The sequence below is a fragment of the Chelonoidis abingdonii genome, chromosome 6 (assembly GCF_003597395.2).
Source record: "Chelonoidis abingdonii isolate Lonesome George chromosome 6, CheloAbing_2.0, whole genome shotgun sequence".
NCBI classification, from domain to species: Eukaryota; Metazoa; Chordata; order Testudines; family Testudinidae; genus Chelonoidis; species Chelonoidis abingdonii.
In genome coordinates, this window is record NC_133774.1 from 4,559,819 (window position 1) to 4,582,577 (window position 22,759).

Here is a 22,759-nt window from a genome sequence, read left to right on the forward strand (position 1 = left end):
GCACACCCCAGAGTCTGGAAAATGAGAGCTCTGCTTTTCACACAATGCTCGTAACTTGGTCCTGCGCAGATTGCACACTGTGTAAAACTAGACTGGAGAAATAGCTACGATACTGTAGGGACCAATAGTGTGTTGGCAGCAGGAGGGTAAACTGAAGTGGACCTAGCTGGTCTTTTACACCTCTGATTTCTCTAATTCTGAGAGTTTGTTTTAACATGCTTATATTGCATGGTCCCTGGTGGTAATCTACAGACTTCAGTGAGAGGAATTTGGATCTGGATCCTTGTTGTTACGTCAGTATGAGCATCCCAGAGGCAAATAACCATCCACTCTAGTGTATTTGTTTGAGGGCATGGTCGTTATTTCAGTGTGGAGTGTAGATGGGAGCATTGATGGAGCATTCACGCCCCAGGCACATGACTTAAGTGGTGATAAAGGGCCTTTAACCTAGTGTGCACCTAAAGCTCCATCCTGCAGGGTTCAGAGCCCTCTGTCCCCCTCCAACATCAGCGCATGCTTAAGGGTTAAGCCTAGGGAATAGGGATGGGATTGCTCGTGTGTTGTGACCATGATTGCAAACTCCTATGGGATTTAGGTGCCAGATCCCTTTGATTCTTTGAGGCTGCTTTCATGACCTAAGTGCTTTGTCTAAGGTGACTCCTGGCTTGTTCTCATTGCCAAGTTAACTCGAGTTCCGTCCACACACACACATGCTTAACTCGAGCACAGTGGTACTTTTGAGTTCGCTGGCCCAAGGGCGGGACGGGCCTAAGCTGGAGTTAACACAACTCGTGAGCTACTAACATGACTGCTCTGGAGGATGGATGCAGGCTAGCTCCACTTGAAAGCCTCTAGTCCAAGGGTTCTTAAACTGGGGGTCCGGACCCCTCAGAGGGTCGTGAGGTTATTACATGGGGGGTCGCGAGCCATCAACCTCCACCCCAAACCCCGCTTTGCTTCCAGCATTTATAATGGTGTTAAATATATAAAAAAGTGTTTTTAATTTGTAAGGGGGGGTCACACTCAGAGGCTTGCTATGTGAAAGGGGTCACCAGTGCAAAAGTTTGAAAGCCTCTGCTCTAGTCCTCCAGGGCCTTCCCACAATTCCCCCCCTCCCCAGCTCTGCCCAGAAGGGACAGACAAGGTCCCCCCACCCCCAGTACACTGCGGAAGAATTCATAGGACATCTCTGCTCCCGGCAGTGCTAAGAACCGTGGGAACTTCTCCCAGAAGTCTGTGCCATGCAGGAGTGAGCGCAGTGCCAGGATGGGTACAGTGATATCTCACAGTGTAGCTGCTCTCGCTCGCGCCAGGCCATCTCGAGAGAGACGTTACCGTGATGTGAGGCCAGTGGCAGAGCAGACGGCTTGGTCCTAGGTCTCTCAAGTGCTAGCCCAGCGATGGTGCCCCGTTCCAGGCTGTAATGGCAGCGCTGGGGTAGCCTAGCCCTTCCTGGCAGGCCGTTGGCGAGCCAGGCAGATGAGTCTCTGCAATGCTTGTGTCACTGTGGAAACTCTTTAACGGATGTTCCTTTGCAAAAATATATGAGTTAGGTAATTCAGGAGAAGGCTTTCCCGAGACTTCCTACTGGAAACTGGATCCCTTAAAGCATCAGTCTTCACTCACAGCCGAGAAATAATTGGACACCCGGGTCCCATCAACACGTCAGAAATCACTGCCACTCTGGGGACGGCGTCCAGGGGAATGGGGAGGTGTTGTTGAGGAAAGGAAAGGGGGGAGGGCCAACTTGTGTCCAGGGTTTACGACTCTTCTAGCCGGAGCGAAAGAGTCTCAGCCTTTCAGAAATGGGTCCGTGGGAGGCATCAGACATCGACCGCCAGCCCCGCTGGGTCAGCAGCAGTTTCAAAGAAGGCCTCTGCAGGCGTGACAAGAGCGCCACGATGGCACGCCATGCGGCAGGGGCACGGGAAGGCGGGATCCCTGATTGAGCTAGACCGGTAAACAGAACTGAGGGCGGGTGCAGCACTGCCAAGCCAAGGGCTAAAAAATCAGGAGTGGGACTTAACCATCCCGAGATTAAAAGCAGCATGGCAACTGCCACCAGCCTTACACATTATCTGTATAAAGTGCAGCTCCTGAAACAGATCTCTGACCCAGTGCAGCCCAGCCTGATCCACTCTTTGACCCTTAAACACATGGGAACAGATCTGGGGGGTCGATATGGCAGGTGAGATTTGTGCTAGGCACAGAAAGAGAGAGAGACACACACACACACACACACACACACAGGCTGACAGTGGGCAGGTCTAAATCTTGATTATAGGGTGATCAAGAGAGGCTTTACCACTGTCCTGTTGCTAGAGCTTTCCCAGCTCACCTGCCTGCTAACTCACTGCAGTCCCACCTTCTTACGGAGCCACAAAGTGCAACCTGTGTTTTCAGAAGGGCTGCAGTAGACACAACACTCTGCTCCTGACCTGCCATTCCTGTCCCTTATTCCGACCTGGCTCTGCTGATGCCCTTCAGTCCTGCCCTGTTCCAGCCCTGGGCTCCCCACTCAGCTCTGTCGTTGGACTTCCCTCTGAGCAGGACAGAATGCAGCCACCGCAGGTGCAGGCACTTCGGGGAGGAACGGTGCCTTCTTTGATGTTTAGAGGGCGCACGCGATGGCTGTGCCTGGAGGGACCAGAGGCCGCCAATGGGCTGCAGGAGGATGATTTTGTAGTTAATGAACTAGGATGGGACTTGAGAGAACTGAGTCTGAGTGTGACCTCAGACAAGGGGTTGGTTTTCGCAAGTGCCTTGTCCTCGCAGCTCCTGTTTGTGTCAGCTGGAGTAGAGGCATTTTGGCACCTCTGAAAACAAAGATCTCCTGCCCTGCGCTTGAGCGAAGGAGGCTGCTTCCTTATAGGGTGACCAGACAGCAAGTGTGAAAAATCGGGACGGGGGTTGAGGGTAATAGGCACCTATATAAGATAAAGCCACGAATATCAGGACTGTCCCTGTAAAATCGGGACATCTGGTCACCCTACTTCCTCGCCTCAGTGGCATGCAGGATGTTGGCAATTTGTTCAGGTGCTATGAAGTACGTCAGCAGAGCTTCAAGGTGGGCTCCATTGCAGATGGGGAGCTGGGCAGGACGTACAAAGGCCACTGTGGGTCAGATGCCAAGGGATCTACCCAGATGCATAAGAGAGCTGTGCTCCGGTCCCCACTGGGCACTGGTCCCTCGTGAATCCCGTTTGGATGCTGTTTAGTGTCCGTTTGATTGACTCTTAGAGCTAAAGGCCAGAAGGGACCATAAGGTCACCTAGCCTGACCTCCTGTACAGCACAGGCCATTAAACTTCACCTCGTCACTCCTGTACTGAGCCCAGGAACTTGTTTTTGGCTAAAGCATCTTCCAGATAAACCACCAGGATGGATTTGGAGACATCAAGAGATGGAGAAGCCACCATGTCCCTGGGGGGTTTGTTCCAATGGTTAAGCAGCCTCCCTGATAAACATGTGCCTTATTTCCAAACGGAATTTGTCTGGCTTCCGCTTCCAGCCATTGGTCCTTGTTCTGCCTGCTCGGCTGGGCTGAAGATCCCGCAAGTATTCGTTCTCTGCCTGTCAAGGTTCCTACCCACCGTACTCAAGGTACCTCCCCGTCTTCTGTTTGGTAAATGAAGCTGCCTGAGTTTCATAACCCCTGATCCTGACCCGAGGGTCCACCCCTGCCTAAAGCCCACTAGGCTGGCTACCATCCGTGCCTCGCACATGTCCTACAGCTGCCACTTTAAATCCAAAGGCCACAGCTCTCCCAGTGAGCTGAGGGGCCACTGAGCTGCTGAGGACACTGTGACGCGGTTCTCAGCTGGCAGTGCCTCCCTCGCCCCCGGGGGTGTACCACGGATTGGCACCCTCCAGTCTTTACAGCAGGTGGATCGTGGAAGCTGCATGGCTGAGAGCTAGCGGAGTGGGGCTGGCTGGACACAGGTGCTCATCAGCTGTTCCCTTGGTAGAGCAAAATCGCTGCCCAAACACACCAGGATTGCTTTTTTGAATGCTTGCAAGAAGCTTCTATGCATTGCAAGTCCCTCGGCCGTGGCTCCCCTTTTCCGTTCCCTCGGTCAGACTCTGTGGCTGAGGACTCATTAGCCGCCACAGCGAAGCCATTACATAACAGCCGCGGGGAGCGCAGGAGGAGCCTCGGACGGGCTGATCTCTTGTGACAAGGGCATATTTGTCTGATTGCAGAAGTGTCCCTTCCTGTAAAGAAAATTCCCATTAATGTTGCATTAGCGTTGATGGAACATGCCTGCGCATCTTCCAGATGAACTGCTAGAGGGGACAAGGAGACGCCTTCCACGCCTGCATCTCTCGTGTGGCTTTGCTCCTTCCGCTGCAGAGAGCAACGTGGCACAGACACACATGAGGAGACTAAAACCCGATCAGGGATGGAAAGGGCTTCCCTCCGTGTGGGACTCACACCTCTAAGCCAAGAGACTGGTCCCTGGGGGAGAGCAGGCTGAAAGGGGGCTTGCATGCACACCCATACTGTGCACCCCCCAATGCACAACCCTAGCTATCTTCCTACTGTGCACCCCCTACACACACCCCTGCGTACTGTACACCCTGATGCACAACCGTACCTATCTGCCTACTGTGCACCCCTACCCCTACCTACCGTACACCCTGATGCATAACCCTACCTATGTACCTACTGTGCACCCCCACGCACACCCCTACCTACCGTACACCCCGATGCACCCCCACGCACACCCCTACCTACCGTACACCCGATACACAACCCTACCTATCTACCTACTGTGTACCCCCCACGCACACCCCTACCTACCGTACACCCCAATGCACAACCCTATCTACTTACTGTGCACCTCCGCTGCACACCCCTACCTACTGTACATCTCAATGCACAACCCTACGTATCTGCCTACTGTGCACCCCCCACGCACACACCTACTTACCGTACACCTCAATGCACAACCCTACATATCGACCTACTGTGCACCCCCCCCACACACACCTACTTACCATACAACCGATGCACAACCCTACATATTGACCTACTGTACACCCCCACGCACACCCCTACATACTGCACACTCTGATGCACAACCCTACATATCAACCTACTCTACACTTCCCACTCACATCCCTACCTACTGTACACCCCAATGCACAACCTACCTACCTGCCCCCCCACAACCTGCCTATTTAACACTCCCTGCACACCCCTACATACTGTATACCCCAATGCACAATCCTACCTATTTACCTTCTTTCCCCCTGCCCTACCTACTTAACACGCCCTGCACACTCCTACCTACTGTACACCCTGATGCAGAATCCTACCTACCTTGCCAGCAAGTTAAAGAAGTATGGATTGGTTGAATGGACTATATGGTGGATAGAAAGCTGGCTAGATCGTTGGGCTCAGTGGGTAGTGATCAATGTCTCGATATCTAATTGGCAGTCGGTATCAAGTGGAGTGTCCCAGGGGTCTGTCCTGGGGCCAGTTTTGTTCAATATCTTCATTAATGATCTGGAGGATGTTGTGCTCCGCACCCTCTGCAAGCTTTCAGATGACACTAAACTGGGAGGAGTGGTAGATATGCTGGAGGGTAGGGATAGGATATAGAGGGACCTAGACAAATTGGAGGATTGGGCCAAAAGAAACCTGATGAGGTTCAACAAGGACAAGTGCAGTTCTGGAAGCAGGGATCTCCAACACCCATCCAAGGGAATGCTTTTTCACACAACATAGAGTTAGCCTGCGGAACTCATTGCCACAGGATACCACTTGGGCAAAGAGCTGAGCAGAGCCCAGAACATGACTGGGCATTTAGCCCAGAAACAAGAACACCCCAAGTTACAGTAGTACAGACTTTATAAAACCAGGGGTTTGGAAAGGCTCAAAGTCCTCCTTCTTCAGAGTACAAGCCACCTTCTTGGGGTCAGGAGCAACCTTCTCTGGGTAGGCTGCCCCATAAGCAGGGCTGGCTTTAGGAAGTGCGGGGCCCAATTCGAACATTTTCAGCGGGGCCCTGGTAGGGATGACTTAAAAAAAAAAAAAGTGGAAAAAAAAGCCTTTCATTTCTTTCATGTATTATTTACTTTCCATAACTATATGAATAATAAAATTATATATTATATACATTGCATCATATGTGCTGTTGACTGGCCTATTAATGACCGCCGTTTCACATGTGTGGGTCCCCGCCACTACCCTGGGGGTGTGCACATGTGTTGGTCCCAGCTGCTCTGTCCCCCGTCATTGAAGCCGGTGTGCAGGGTTACTGCCCTGGAAACTGCAGGGCAGTAGTGGACATGGGGCTGCTGAGGCAGGCAGGGCTGACTGGAGGTGGGTCTGGGCTGCAGGCGGCAAGGGCGTGGGCTGGTTGGAGATGGGGTGTGGGGTGGCTGGCTTCAGGCAGGCCGCAGGGGGGTGCAGCAGGGTTTGCAGGGCTGGAGACAGGGAGTGCAGGCGACTGGCTGGCTTCAGGCAGTGGGGTGCAACAGGTTGACTGGAGACAGGGCAGGGGTGCGGGCTTGGCAGGGTGTGGCAGGCTGGTGCGGGCAGCAGTGTGTGGGGGCTGGGCTGCTTGGACAGGGCTGCAGGGGTGTGTGGCAGGGGTTGGCTGGAGACAGGACAGGGGGGTTGGCAGGGGCTTGGCTGTGGGCATGGGGTGCAGTGCGCTGCAGGCAGCGGGAGCCCGACTGGTGTGGGCATCAGGGAGTGCAGCAAGAGCAGCTGGAAACCCAGCCCTTTAAGTAGCCCCTTCCACCCCGCCCTGACCTTTTTAAATAGCCGCCGGGAGCGCTGGGATGCATGGGGGAGGCGGGGCTCCGGCGGCTATTTAAAGGACCGGGGTGGCAGAGGCAGCTGGAGCCCCGGGCCCTTTAAATAGCCCCCGGAGCCCCTCACTGCCCCAGGGCTCTGGGGGCTATTTAAAGGGCCCAGAGCTCCAGCTGGGGTCGCAGGGCTTACTGCGCTCTGGCCGGAGCTCCAGACAGGAGAGTCGGGCTTGCCGCACTCTGGCTGGAGCGCGGCAAGCCCTGCGGCCTCACTCTCCCGGCCGGAGAGTGGCAAAGCCCCACTGCCCCGGCTGGAGCTCTAACTGGGAGAGCGGGGCCACGCTGTGCTCCCGCCGGCGCTTCGCTCAAAGGAGCGGGACCATGGAAGATCCCGGAGCAGACCGCAGGCGGGGACCGGGGTAAGTTTAAAAAAAAAAAAAAAAAAAAATTAAAAAGGTGCCTAAGGCGCAGGGCCCGATTCCCCGGAATCGGCCTAAAGCCGGCCCTGCCCATAAGCACCTACTAGGAGCTTTCTGGCACCTTCCCCGAAGCTGCTGGTACTGGCCGCTGTTGGAGACCGATTCCTGGGTTAGCTGGAACCTTGGTCTGAGCCCGCCTGTGACTGGTTGAGCGAGGAAGGTCTGCTACACATACAGATTCCCCAGTGATGGAGGGAGACCCGCAGCATGTACACTTCCATATAATGCACCTCTCCGGGCTTCTCTTGAGTTCAGACAAGGCCCTCTACAGCTGCCATTGTCCTCCCTGGATCTCAGTGGCTTGGTGATGAGCAACAGGACCAGCTCCTTCTCTGCCATGACAGTCTTTAGCTCAGTGTCCCGCCAGCAGCAGTAGACAGCCTGGAGCATCCAACACTTGCCCCAGGCTTGCTCTCCAGCCATCCCACCAGGGCCAGTCTCCAGTCTCTGTCCCTGACGCTGGTCACAGTCAGAGGGTTTCCTTTCTTTTCCCTCGTTGTGTCACTAAAGCCCCAGGATGGATTCTTTGAAACCGAGTAGCTGCAGGTCCCCTAAGCCAGCTCCTGCCTCTCGTGACCTGGTCTTGGTCTGGAGGAGAACGAGTGAGGGACTTGTAGCAAGTTATTGATCGCTGTGCTGGGAAACGAGCAAAGGACCCATCTGGGGTCACCCTGAGGAGAAAGGACCCTGAGCCGCATTTCTGGTCCCTCTTGAGACGAGCCCTCAGAGTCCCACCCGGCCCCCAATTCACGGTCTTGCACGCCTAGCGCTCGTCATGCTCGCCAGCTGTGATTAGTGCAGTGAATCTCCCTAAGCACTGTCCATCGCACGGGAAAGGGATGCATCATTTACTACTCCCCTGAAAGAAACCAAGATCAGGCTCCAGGCTATCTGCGAGTGATTAAGTGGAAGTCCTTTAGCACCCATCTGTTATCTCTTAATTAAAGTTTCTTGCTAATTATTTTTCCTTGTCAGGAGAGCCAAGCTGCTGTCTCGAGGGATTTACCAAAGTGCAGCAAACGAAACAAGGCTTCACTGACTGCAGTTCTTCATTAACGAACAAAGTAAACCTGGAACGGTCCATATCTTTGGCTCCATCTACAGCACTCCATTACGTCTGTTTCCTTACAAAGATAGATTTGGTTTGAAATCGCTCCTGGAGGAACTGGCTCCCTTTGCATGAAATTCCTCCGCCCGCAAGGGAAGGTTTCTGTTGGCAACTGAGGCCGGGTGGGGACAAAGTGCTACAGAAGAGAGCGAAGGGGCTGACAGCAAGAATTAAACCCTCTGCTCCATTCTAGGCACACCTGAGAGGGGGCTCATGCCCCAGCCGGGCCTTGTGCTTGTTTTCTCTGTGCTGTAACATGCAACTGTGACAAAGTGGGAATGTTCTTAATGTGGTCTTTGAATACTGAGTGGGGAGTATTGACCTGGGAAGGTTGCAGGGGAATTTCACTGGGACTGTCTGCATTGGGGATGGGAGACTTTCCTTGAGGGAGGATGCCTGAGCAGGTAACATGAGAACCCAGGAAGGGGGTTGGAGGCCAGATGACACCTCTGCCCTGGAAACTGGACAAAGGGTGGGGGAGGAGCCGGGGGGAGGCTAAGTAAGATGGCTAGAGGGAGTTTCAGTTTGGAGCTGGCTGGGAGAATGGAGGGGAGCCCAGATGGGGCTCCTGCCTCCCTGCTCCCCCTCCCCCCCACCACCCCCAAGATGGACCTAACTGGGAGGGTCTTGTTGTCTGCACCTGCAAGACCTGTCTGGGACTGTGTTCCCGTTGTCTAAATAAACCTTCTGCTTTACTGGCTGGCTGAGGGTCACGGTGAATCACAGGAAGCCGGGGGTGCAGGGCCTTGTCTCCCCCGGCTCCGTGACAGCAACTTGGCATGATTACTGGTCTGGAGGAAAGCAGGGCTGGGGTAGATAGGGGCCCCGGCCAGTCAGGGCTGTGGGGAGAGGGGGCGCAGGAGTGAAATCAATAGGGTTGCTACAGGACAGGGCTGGGTGCCCCTGCAGAAGGGAGTGCTGCAAGGCAATGTGGAAATGCAGTGGCCGAGCCATGAGGGGACCCAGGATGGGGCCCACTGGCAATCTGTAGATTAGCCGAGGGGGCTGCAGGGTGGGATTGCAGAGCTGAAGGAGGAGCCGGGGACTGGAGTAACAGCGGGGCTGCAGGTCAGGAGAGCTGAGTAGGGAAGCCTGCCGAGTTTGCAACACTAATCAGCTCAGGTGGGAATAACCACCTTTCTCCCAGCAGCCATCACCTCCTCGTGTTTACTGCAGTCTTTCCCCAGCCTTGTCCGTGTCCCCCCCACTCCCCCGGGGGGGAGCGGGGGCTGTTGCTATTTTAGTGTGAAAGTCACAGGGTTCTGAGCTCTTCTGCCTGAAGTGCTCTGCACACCCCCACCCGGCGGTGCGGATACGAAATGTATTCTGTACTACTAGGCTCACAGGGATCTCATTCGCCACCTGGAGGGTTGCTGGTGGCTGGACAGACCCAGTCGGGAGAGAGATGCGCATCCAGTGGCTGGGGTGAAGGCCTGTGAATCACGAGGCTTGGATTCAATTCTCAGTCCCGTCACTGACCCCCTCTGCGACCTCTGGGTGAACTCACGCGTCTGCTCTGTGCCTCAGTTTGCCCATGTGTAAAATGGGGCCAATGATACTGAGCCACCTCAAGCAAAAGGCTTTGAAACCTACTGATGAGGAAGGTGCTATTAGCAATATTGAAGGATGCCTGTCTGTGAACAGTGCCTCCTCCTCCCCCCCGCTCCCAATTCCACAAGCAGCAAATCCACCTTCTGTGTGGGCAGAAGGGGGTGCACATTGCGGCGAGAATAGTTGGGTCAAGTCAGCCTGTAAATTGCTGTGGCAGCCTGCCGGAGTTGAGGAATGAATGCTGGTAATTTGCTCGCAAGGGAGCCTTGCACAATGAGCCCCATTCAGCGGGCTGGAGCAGCCACTTCCACCAGGAATGCAAAAAATCTCCCCTTCTTTTCTACTTTGTGTTCGGAGAACCCCTGAGGCGAGTCGGGAGAGCCCCTGGAGCAGATCTGCAGTGGGCGTGTGTTGGCTGAGCTCCGGCTGGGCCCATCCGCACCGAGTCAGGAGCCGGCCCCCAGGGGTTTCCGCGAGCAGCCATGCTACCCGGTCGAGCGTAAGAGGCATGGAAAGGCGTGCTGGCTGGTGGGGGGAGCATTTCGCACGGGACAGGCAGAGAACATGGGGAACTGTGACTCTCCTTTGCTTCTGGGGCAGTGGAAAGCAGCGTGGCACGCAAGTGGAGGAAAGGCAGAGGGGGCTTGGAGTAAGGGCCCATTTAGCCTTTTCAGGATTCGGTCTTCCTGGAGCTAGGCCTCCTGGCAGGTGCATGCAGGCTGCCTCTGTGTCCCCCTCCTCCTGCGTCGGTGGCAGAAGGTCCTTGCTGCCTCCTCTGCATGGTGCAGGGTGTCTCCGTCACTGTGGAGGTTCTGTGGGTGCCCAGATTGCTGCCGTGGAGGAGGCCCACCCGTCTCAGGAGATGGGGCTCACAGCTGGAATGCCCTACTTGGGACAGGGTTTCCACAGCTGGGATCTTCTACGAGGGGAGTGAGGAAGGCTCTTCGCAGCCCCCCGCCTGATTGGGAGATGGCATGTGTGATAGAAACATTGCTGGCCCTTTGGAAGAGATCAGGGCGGTGCAGTGTGACCAACATCCCCTCTCCGGTCTGCCTGAAACCCACGCGGGGGTGGCTGAGCGCCGGTCAGCAGGCCTGGCACTTGGGCCTTTGCTGGCCTGGAAGCCGGTCAAGACCAGGCCAGCTAAAGCAGTGCAGACCCAAGCACTGCTTGGGCAAAGCGATGCGCATGTGGAAGCGCATGCAACCAGCTGGCCCGCACACATCCCGGGTGCAACGCACATGGGGGTGCTCAGCCATGAATCCTGGTCTGTACCCCAAAATCTAGGGCATGCAAGAGTCATTCAAAAAGAGAGCGGTAATTTCAGTGTAGGGGCCCCGGCTGAGTGGGGGCAACTTGGAACAGGTAAAATGGCCTCCCATAGGCCCTGCCTCCCAAACCGCTTCAGCTTGTCCCTCCGCTAGTGTCTGTCGCTGAAGAGCTGCTTTCATCTGCTCCTTCACGTGCTCACAAAGGTATTTAGCCGTAGGTGGCATCCCAGGTCTCCCGTTGCTTCGTGCAACTGTCACGCTCTATAGAACCGCCCACACGGCCCGTCACCGAGTGGCTCCGCAGCCTCAAGTCTTGGTCCTCCCCTGGAGTGGGGCAGGGCAGCTTAACATCCGCCTCTGATCAGTCACTTGTTACTCTGCCCTTCGCTGAGCCTCGCTGCGGGGGCTCTGTGCATGCCAGCATGCGGGGGCGGCGGGAGACATGGGCTGGGGGGTCTGTTTAGCTCCATCTCTGCCTGCAGACGTGCCCCCTCCCCCCCGTTGGCCAGGATGGGGCCGTTGCGCTAGCAGGGAGCAGTCCTGGGATGCAGGAGAGTGCTGCGCTTGTGCCTGGTCCCAGCCTAACTCTGGCCCTTCGGCCAAGGTCACTAGGAGAGGTGACCTCAGTATTGGCAGTGCTCCGGGCTCCAGGGAAAACCCTGAATGCGGCATCAGAAGCACTTGGCGACTCGCCGAGGTCCACCGCGCTGTGCGTAAAAACATTGGTCTGGTTTTCTCCCCTTCCCCAGGACCGAAGACGGCTCTATGCTGGTTTCTTTCCTGTCCCACATCCCCTGAGGCTCTGGGTTGAAAGGGGCTTCCCAGGCCTCCATGCAAGTCAATGCAAACAAACAAGGCTCAATGGTCTGATGTGCTGGGGCTGCAAAATAGTCCCAAACCCGATGAAGACATTTTCCCCAATGCCACATCCTTCTGTTCAAGCTGCCCTAGGGTACGCCAGTGAAGGTGGGGCTGCAGCGCCGGTGGGCGTACCCCCGCTCGTCCAGCTGGTGCAGCTAACAGTAGCAAACGTGGTGGCACAGCCTGCTGGGCACGGTGGGTTTGTACTTGGCTTGCCCGTGCTGCCAGGTCTTCATTGCTACTGCTACCCAGGCTAGTGCTAGCATGGCTGTGCCTGCCTGTGCTAGTCACATGTTGATTTGGGGTGTGGATGGACCCTTAGCAACAAGAGACCGCTGCTGTCACCTGGCAGATGATCAGCAACTTCCATCTCTGGGTACTAACATGGCCCCTTTCCCGCAGTAGCTGAGCCCCTGACAGTCACCTGTGGCTTTCACCCTCTCCTCACCGGGCTGCAGGTGAGTTTACCTCCGTTGTGTAAAGGGGCCAAGGCACAGGAGAGGCAGTCACTCCCCCACGGTCTCACAAGGAATATGGGACAGAGTCAGGAATTCAGCCCAGGTCTCCCAACTCCCCGTCCCTCCCAGTGGTCCCAAAAAGGGGTTCTGGAAGGAATTGGATCAGGCCCTGGAGGACAGGTCCATCAATGGCAATTAGCCAAGATGTTCAGGGATGCCCCATGCTCTGCGTGTCCCTAAGCCTCTGAGTGCCAGAAGCCAGGAGTGGAAGACGGGGCGGATCACTCCATAACTCCCCCCAAGCTCTGATATGTGTCACTGTCAGAGATAGGGTCCTGGGCTGGATGGGCCATTGGGGAACCCCAGCATGGCAGCTCTGATGCTCTTATATTTGTTTGCTGGCAATCACAGAAGAATAAGCCAGGACTGGCAAACTCCAGAAACTGGCTGCCCCCTGAGCATGGCTGGGGAGCCCCCATGGGTGGCTGCCTGCGTGGGAGCTGCGTCCTTCTGCTGTCCATGCTGTACTTGTTCTGCAGCTAAAGAGAGGCCGTCAGTCTCTGGGCTGCGTCAGTCTGGTGCTGTGTGAATGTAAATGCGCTCCACGCACACCGTGGACTGCACCTGGCAGCCGAGGCGCTGGCTTGGAACACCAAGGCTTGACATCCAGCGCTGCTCCGTGCAATGAGCCTGGTCACGTTCAGAGAGGCTGGCTCTGGGTTTATCCCTCTGCCTCGTAAAAGCTGATCCCGCTCAAAGTCCCCTTTCCGGGCTAGCAGCTCCGCTCCTCGCCAGTGAGTGTGCCAAGTGGCCCTGTGGCGTGCTGACCGCATGGTCAGCCCTCTGGCTCTGCTCCCACGGGCGCCTCTGGAACACAGGCAGAGAGACGAGTGTGTGGTTTGCTGGATTTCTCCCTGGTATATAGAGCATAATGGTCGTTAAATCATCGCCCTGGGAAGAGAGCGCCACTTGCCAAGACAATGCGCCACACAGCTAGGAACAGCTCCCTAATCCCTCCCCGCTGCCGGAACATTGGCGGCTGGCAGCCAGCCTGGGACAGCCATTCATTTATGGGCAAATAGGAACGCAACTTCAGAATCCTCCTCTCCCCGTCACTCTCCAGCCACAGACACACTCTCAGCCGCTGTCTGGAGGGTGACAGAGAAGGAACCCGTGAGCTGCTCCGTCAGCACCCTCTGCTTCCTCCACCTCCCTCCGGGGACCAGCAGGTGAGGAAGCTTTCAAAGTCAACAGGCTCAGCACCTTCCCCCTTGGGGACTCGTTCAGCCTCCTCACTGACAGGATCCCTCCCCTGCCTCAGGCTGTAAGAACACTTGTGTTTCTCACACATCCCTCCTCTCAAAGGATCCCCAGGCCTTGAACAGGGTGCACCTGCCCTGCTTCAGTGGCCTTTGTGGGGTCAAACCCAGCAGTCGCCGTACGGGCAACACAACAGAAGAGGCTTGAGGGGAGCAAAGGATAACGGCTTTGTTCAAAGCTACCAGGGGGATTTACGGGAGCAGGAGTCTGAGTAAGATACTGGAGCTCACCTCCTGGATGGATCAATGGAGCAGTCTCCAGCCAAGCCTTTCTGCCTTTCTGTTGTCTCTTTCATTTGGTGGCACGCCCATCACCGGGGTACCTAAGCACCTCCAAGGCCATTTGGGAATCCATTTTAGCTTGCCAGGCTGGCCAAAGGAAAGCATCCTGAGGCAGGAGCACTAAGGTGGAACCTGAAGGTGATGCAGGATGAGTGTAAGACGTCTAGGCTGCCCTGTGGTCCGTGTCTCTACCTTTCAGGATCAGGAGGAAGCCCCAGTAGGGTGATGGGAGCTCCCAGGGTCTCAGCAGGGGGTGGTGTTGAGAACCACGTTGATGGGAGCACCCAGTGAAGTCACCAAGTTCTCCTCTGGACAAAAAAAAAAAGCCACCTATAGGCGGCAGCTACTTTGGCCCATCCAAAGTGTCCAATCAGAGCAGTTTCCTGTTGGTCCATCCTCTGCTCCGGCCCGTTTGTATGGCAATCCTTTCCCCTCCCAGAAGCCGCATCAACAGTTATTTGAGTTCAAGCCAGTCACTGAAATGACCTGCCGCCCCGTGACGATGCGGTTCTGGCGGGACCCAACTGAGAGTGCCAATTCAGGACCAATTGCTCAAACAGGGAAGTCACAGCCTGAGCTGGGGTTTTCCACTCTCCTAAGGCAACCAAACCAGCCAGCCAAAGAGGACTTTGGTTTCACCCCCTGGCTAACACAAGTCACACAAGCAATTTCCTTAGACATCAGATCTCCAGTCACCACCAGTTGCCACACACGCCTGGGATGAATGGTTTGGAAACCAACACCTCGTGAAAGAAATGGTTTCTCTGATCCACTAAGACCAAGCCCCGACCCAGGTCAATATACACATCAGATCTTACCCACAAATCACGCTGTTGCCCAGTCCTTTAGAATCTAATACTAAAGTCTTATTTCTAAAGGGAAAAGGTAGGATGAGAGCCTAGAATTGGTTAAATGGAATTCACCATACAGTAATGGCAAGTTCTTTAGTTCAGGCTTGTAGGCAGTGATGGAGTACAACTGCAGGTTCAATTCAAGTCTCTGGCGGTACATCCTCGCTGGGCATGGGTATCAGTCCTTTGTGCAGAGCTTCAGTGTAGCAAAGTTCCTCCAGGGGTAAGAAGCAGGGATCTGAGACAGATGGCAGATGAGGCATAGCCTTATACTAGGCTTTTCAGTGTAGAACCTCTTTGTTCTTACTGTGGAAAATTACAGCAAAATGGAGTCTGGAGTCACATGGGCAAGTCCCTGCATACTTTGCTGAGCTACAAGGCGTATCTGCCTTCTCTCCATGGGTCAGTTGTGTAGCTGATGGTCCTTAATGGGCCATCAAGCAGGCTAGGCAGAGCTAACACCAACTTGTCTGGGATGTCTCCCAGAAGCACAGCACAACTTTGAAGTACAGACAGTACAGAGCCAATACCCATAACTTCAACTACAAAATGACACATACATATAGACAGAATAATCATAACCAGCAACCCATAACCTGGTCTTAGACACCTTATATGACCCCTTTTACATAAGATTTGGTGCCACTACAGGACCTTGGCTGCAACCATGTTCTGTATGGTCCCAGATTATATCAATAACGTCACATGCCTCCTTTGGGACATGACGATTCCAGCCTCACAGAGTGGCACGCTGGGCAAGGAGCGGGTGGCTCAGCACCTCTGCTCTCTCCCCACAGCACTGCCTGGGACCTGGCTGCTATCAGAGACATTTCCAAGGGCACATAGAGCCGGTTTCAGTACTAGCCTCATGCTCTGGCCCCACGTGAGCACTGAATCTCCCCTCACAGGATAGCACACACACTATTTGCATACAGTCCCCATATACACACAGACACTCACATCCCGTGTACGCAATATTCACAGCTGGCCACCCACAGCCCTCCATCTGGAATGGCCCCCCGGGGGCACGCTGTGTCCCTCGCGGGTGAGCTTTGCACAGAAGTGCAGTGATCACCTTTGCCTCCGTAAAGGCTGCTCTGCAGAGGGAAGGCCACAGTGCATGACCAGAGGCCATTCTGCAGCCCTGTGTGGTGCCCAGCCTTCCTCCAGGATGCAGCGGGTACGGACACTCTGCAAACATCAAAAACCCAGCTGTGAGGCTCAGAGACTGGATCTACAGACCTGGGCTCACGTTACAGCACTAAAAATAGTCACCATTCCTGCTCGGGGACCGGCGAGAGGGAGGGTCACAGAGCCTGGGCTCCAGCTCAAGCAGGAATGTCTACACAGCTAGTTTTCACGCCGTAGTGCAAGCCCCATGAGCCGGCCTCCGTTGACCCGAGCTCTGAGGCTCGTTTCTATGGGGGTTTTGTTGCTCTGCCGACATACCCAGAGACCTGGGCAGCGTGGACCAGTGACCACGCAGGGGGAGTCCCTGTGTTGGTCCGGTCCTGGTCCATGATTAGGGCCCCCAGGCACTACAGCAGTACGAATAATGAAGAAGAATCATCCCAGTGCTGACCTGGCGGTTTGATTCCCCTGCTTGTTGCACTCCGGTGCGTTCTCCGGTCAGGCTCCGCGCCAACGGCATCGGAGGTGGTGCCTGTGCGCCAGTCAGTTTTGTTCCAAAAGCAGCATTAGAGGTGGAAGAGGAGGGAGCGAGAGGGATGGGTTGGGAGATGGCCTCTCGCCTTCGCCAACGTGGGTTTTAAGCCCAGCTCAGGCGGGCAATCCAGTGCCGATCGCAGTGCCTGCCCAAGAGGGGTGCACACTCCAAGTAAGGACTGAGGATGGCTGGAAATGCTGCTGGGGAAGGGGTAGGAACACCGTGGCGGTGGGGGCTGCAGGTCAGGGTTGAGGAATGCCAGTGGAGTTGAATATGGGGAGTCCAGGGCTGGAATAACAGCCGTGCTGCAGATCAGGGTGGAGGGATGTTGGCAGAGCTGTGTGTAGGGCACCCAGAGCTGGGTTAGTGTGTGTCTAGGGGGGTCAAGATCAAGGAGGTCTGGGTATAAAATTTTCCCTTTACTGCCCCTTCAGCCATACACCCACTTCCCACACATGTACCCCAACTTCCCGCACATGCTGTCTGTCCCTTTGCGTTTCTGTGTGTAGCTGGATTTTGTGCTGTTTTGGAAGGTTCCCAGGAATGGGGAGACCCGTATTCCTGGGCAAATTGCACACCCAGCGTAATCGGCCAGCTGTGGACCCTGGAAGCCCTGAGGTCCCTGATTCCATGGGAGTGCACCTGGCAGGATGCCACAGACACTCGAAGCCTTGGGGTTCCCAGCTCTGAGTCAGACTACATGGGGAGACTAGAAGCCCAGTCTGTGAGGAGCTGCGAGCGTGGGAGCTGGGACTCCCAACTCCGTGTCAGCCCACCGGGCAGTGTGCCAAGGAGCCGGGCGGGTGAGCTGGCAGGAAACCAGGCGAGTTTCCAATGGAAACCTTCCTGGCAGGCAGGATCCAAATGCTGCCTGGCTTCCATTGAACCTTTGCTGAAACTGAACTGTCTCCACAAAACGTTTGAATGTTGAACCGGCAAACTCCACAGAAAGCATGTCCCATCTGAACTTTCCCAACCAACTTTACCACCTGGAAACAGAGTCTGACTGCCTGTGAATGAATGTTCCTTTGTGCGTAATCATCATCTTCCCTGTCCTAATGCCTGAGCTTTTCCCCTTGTTCATAACCACCCTGTACCACAAGCAACAATCGTCCAGCCTCTCTCTTGGTGTGTTGCCTCTGCAGTGTTTGTCCCACCCTGAAGCTGTGGGCGTTACATCTCCCTCCCTCCCAGACACAGGGACCAACTACTGCCCAACACAATGCCTCTAGTCACTGCTGCCTGTGCCTGAGGAGAGACAAATGACCTGGTAGAAACCCCGAACTCCCAATCTCTGTCACACCCTCTGGGTGCCGAGTAGCACCAGTCCCCCAGCAGAGGAGTACCAACTAGTAGAACAGGTTGGCGCTGTTGCTGGGGCACAAGCAGCTGGGGACAATGGGCTGTGCCCCGCACCCTTTGGGAAGGGCTCTGAGGTCTGCAGAGGAAAAGCCCGAATGATTGTCACGGTTAAAGCAGGTGGCAAACAAAGGGAACTCCTTTGCCTACCTTGCCCGGCTCAGCAGTAGGGAGGGACCTTTCTCCCGCTGAAGCTTCCAGCCCAAGGTCCCCCAGGAGGCTGATAGGACTAGAGTAGATGGGGTTTGGATGCCGGGTCAGCGTCCAGCCCGCTAAACCGTAGCACTGAGGTGAGCCATGCCAGCTCTCTCTGCCTTCGTAAGCCCTGCCGTGGGAAGTGGGGCTAACAAGGAGAGGGCTTGGCACTGAGCGGGAACTCTTCCAGCTGTAGATTTCCAAGCAGCTTACTGGAGTGTGCAGGCATGTGTCAGTGCCAGTGCGGTGTAGGTGAGGAAGCTGAGGCATCAAGAAGGATTTAAAGGATGTGCTCGGAGCTGTACAGTGAGTCAATGTCAGAGCTGGGACTGGAACCCGCCAGGGCCTGGCTCCGGAGCTGTGCTCGGGTCATGCTGTGGAATGACTTAACTCTCACACTTTCTTCAGGGTAGCTCCCGGGTGTCTCTCTCTCTCTCTCTCTCTCAGAGGCCCCACAATTTCCACGCCACCAAGCGCGGTTCGCTTAGACATGCTTAGAGCTCACCTCAGGCTTCTCCTTCTGTCTCCTCAGACACCCACGTCCAGTACGAGCGGCTGGGTGCGGACATGACCATGCAGTGTGGGACTATGGACTGGGATGCAGTCGTGACCTGGACGGCCAACGGCACCGACATCGATGAGTCCCACCTCAACGGGTCGCACCTGGTGCTGCGGAACGTCGACCTCACGCACAGCGGCCTGTACGCCTGCTACGAAGGTTCCTCGTGGCACCTCAAATACCAGACCTACCTGAAAGTGGGAAGTGAGTACGTCATAGCGCGAGGTCTGGGCGCCTCCTTGGGGATAGACCGTGAGAGCTTCCCTTCACGTTCCCTTCTGGAGCTTCCCTTCACGTTCCCTTCACGGCCCCCTCCTGGTGTCAGCTCCCTGCTTATCTATTCTGCACCGTACCCCGATAACACAACCCAGCACTGGGCATCTCCTCCCCACACCTGGCCCCTCCTCACAGGGTAACTGATGCTTGGCTCACTTGGCGCAAGGTGATGCTCTCCCATCCACGCCCACGTGATGGTGCAACCCGGAGGAATAATGGACTCACGTCCGCCATTATGGATTGGGGGAAGGGGGAGATTCTCCTAGCAATCGGCAAAGCGTGCTTAGCTCTAAGGGTCAATTCTGGCCATGCTGCGATGGGGCCGTCTCAGATGAGTGGCTGGAGCAAGGCATTAATGATCGTAGTTGCTGGGTGGGAGACTATGAGTATGTGTTTGAACGCGACAGCACTAGAATTCACAGGACTCGGAGCATATAGGTGATGGCAATTGTATTTCACAGGATAGGAGGCGTGTGTGGGTGACAATATCGGCCAAGATTCCTGGGTTCAGGCCATCTAGCCCGGTGCATCATGGGTCTTTTCTCTAAACGTTTGTTTCACCTTACTAGGTCCATCCAAGGGGCCAGCGGGGTGACAAATGATCTGCCATGAACTCACCAGCCGTGAATAGTGAATGTCAATCCCGGAGCAGTCGGGTACCAGGGTGGCTCACCCCTGATGGGCCAGAGGGCTGGGGCTAGCCAGCCCTCACCACAGAGTGAGGCACACCTGGGTTCAATCAGGTAGTTCCCTAAAAGGGCAGCAGGTGGCTGCACTGAAGGGGAAAGCCCAGGAAGCTGTAGCAGAGTCTGCAGAAAGTGAAGAAAGGCTCCTGCAGGGAAGACCCTGAGAGTTGCTCCAGGCTAGGAGGCCTGGGAAGGGGAAGGAAAACCTTGGGTTCTGTGGACTTATGAGTTGACTGTTTGGGAGTTGGAGTTTTATTCGCAGTTTCTTTTATATTAATAAACCCAGTCCCCAAGGAGGGATACTTTTGCGCAAGAAAAAGCCTTCCAGGAAGTTTTATTTGCGAGGTCCCAGCGGGGAAACTGAGGCAGACTGCCTGGCACGTGACCCTGAGTCACAAGGGGGCGCATCAGAAGCAGCCAGCCCAGGCACATGCCACTGTGAAGTTTAACGCTGTGGCAGGATGATGGTGTATTAATCTACACACACCTCCGCCCCCGCGCACACATATGAAACAGACATTATTCTGATTGTAAAGCGAGGGACACGCAAGTCAGGAAATGCCAGAATTCAGGTGTAACCTTAACTCTGTCCCCTCCTACGTACGCCTTAAGATCTAGTCATTGACTCTTTTTTCCATGGGTGAAGAACGCTCAGTAGCTAGAGGGGCTGATGTCCGGGGGAGAGGAGCAGATCAGATGAGAATCCTTGGTACGTGTGATGGGTAGGGACAAGGACAGGGTGTAGATCGAGGGCAGGAGGTCACGACGGATCTGTTCTTGTAGGAAGTCAGCAAGATGTTGTCCAGAGAGGGTGGGACCAAACCCAGCTAGGTACAAGTGGGGGATCGAAGGCAGCAAATAAGCTCTGGGGCTTTGGGCTTATGAGCCAGGGAGGCCAGCGGCTTGTGGCTGCAAGCAAAGAGCATGACAGACAAAATGAGGAGAGAACCACTTCTTGTGGGCGAAGGCCCACGGGGGCACCTTATCAAGAGTTGCCGGTGACGGGGCAGCAAGAGGGTGGTTTGCTGGGGTGATCCAGGGCTGGGGGGAGTTAGGAGAAGGAGAGGAAATCTACAGATGAGTCAGCAGGTGGGGAGGAGGGGGCGGGAGGCGGCAGAGAAACCGTAGAGGGGCTGGACGGTGGGTTGATGAGGCCTTGTGAAGTGGAGAGGCCAGAGTGGGTGCCTCATTTAGTGGCAACCCTATTGAGTAAGTGACTCTCGTTCAGGCTGGACTCCCCCTTGGGGCCCGTTCTGTGCCCCCCTTCCCCCAGTTCAGAGCCTCTCTGGCTCCAGGGTGACTTTGGGGGCCACGACACCCAATGCCGTCCCTGTGCCGGGAGAGGCACTGACTCCCACCAGAAATCCTTCCGGTTGGAAACGGGGTTGGGAGCAGCTGAGCTCTGCACACAGGGAGGGGGAAGCTGGAGTCCAGATCTGGGGGGAGGAGGAGGGGGCCTGGCTCAGCTTGTCGCCTCTGAAGGCTCCTTTCCAGCTGTGGTATAGCCGTGATTTTGCAATGGCTCTTATATCTGCTAAGCACCTCACTAATAATAATCCCCGTCAATCCACTTAGAGGCCCATGGGAATGGGTTGGCTTTAGAGCTGATATCCTGCTGGTTTCTATTAGCGCAGGATTTCACTTGCTCTCGGCTGCGGCAGGCTGGGGAGAGCTCGGACAGTACAGGGGCTGTGAGCTCAGCAGAGAGAGCAGGAGATAAAGAAATAAGCGAATGCCCGATGTTGCTAATGTAATTAAATATGCAAGGAACTAATCAGATGAGATGCTTTTTCTGGTAATTAATTTAATTGCCTGGATTTTAACTGGAAGCTCTCTGCACGTTTTTCCTCCTCATCTCCCTCCATCACCACCACCACACTCACTTGCCTCTTCCTCTCGCGGAATTAATAACCTCAGTGCAGAGATGTGCTGCTGCAGAGGAGCATGTCCCTGAGTGGACAAGGACCCCTCCTTTTCACTCAGAGTGAAAACAAGAACCACGCCGAGCTCAGAGCAGCTTTCCAGCCTGGATCTGGGCCGGGTACAGGTGCCCCCGGCCCTGCCTCAAATCCCAGCTTAGCTCAGCATTGGGGTGCACCCTATGGAGGTTGGACTCAGAATTGGTGCCCTTGCTATGGGGCCAAGACAAGAGTTGGCTCACAGCTTGGTGCTGGCACCTTCCCCACCCTGAGCAGGGGCAGGGTTCGAAGGGAGGGTGCAAATGGTCATAAGGCCCCATCCTCGGCTTCTGGGTTTGAGCTGCTGCAGCCCACCGGACCCTCCTCCTGCAAAGGGATCTCTCATTCTGGGGACAGGCAGAATTATCAACCTCTTCAGTATCCTCTCATGTCGTTGGCTGGCCGTTAAAAAAAGAGCCACTCAGGAACAGGTCCATCCCACTGATTCTTTAAAGCCACGGCCTCTCCTTTGAGCGGGCCACGTGGAGCCACTTTCTGTGCACGGGAAATCCTGCCCCTGAAGGGATGATGTCAGTGCCCGGACGTCAAAGGCGCAGATTTAAATCTGCCTGACTTGTGTGACTGCCAGGCCCCGTGTGGATCAAAGCAGCCACTCACTAATGGGAAGCGTGGATCCTTCTGGAATTGTCCATTATGGGCTTTCTTGTTTCTCCAGCTGAAGGCCCTGGCCAGGGTCCTAGATGAGGAATGGGACCGGGTGGCCCCCCGGGTCAATTGTTTCAGGCTACGTCCCTCTTGCTGTTTGCCCTAGGGGTTGGGCACTTGCCAGTCGGGCCCTCACTGAACTCACGTAGGGAAGATCTTCGAGCACAGTGAACATAACAGATTGTGCAGATATTGGAGAGTTACTAAAAGCTCTACTGTCCGTAGGAAAACACAATATTTCTCCCTCCAGCTTAATTGCAAATTGCGTAACGGGCCTGATAATTTGAATTGTCAGGCCTGAACTGGGGACTGTGACAGTTAGCAGCCCCCCTAACAGCTAGTAGCCTTATAATAGCTGGCACCATTAGGAAAAATTGGACACCTCACGGACACAGTAGCCTGAACTTTTGAACTGTCTTTCCTTATCAGTCTTGAGGCAGTTAAAGCTGG

At 55.2% G+C, this 22,759-nt stretch overlaps 1 protein-coding gene across 1 annotated transcript in view; it reads left to right on the forward strand.

The window, feature by feature from the left end:
• The window catches only part of CNTFR (ciliary neurotrophic factor receptor), a 470,837-nt gene that overhangs the window by 310,213 nt on the left and 137,865 nt on the right, over positions 1-22,759 (forward strand). The window contains exon 4 of the mRNA XM_032780890.2: positions 18,697-18,927. Within this exon, the coding sequence (XP_032636781.1) occupies positions 18,697-18,927 (231 nt within the window). The remainder of the gene's footprint in view (positions 1-18,696; positions 18,928-22,759) is intronic.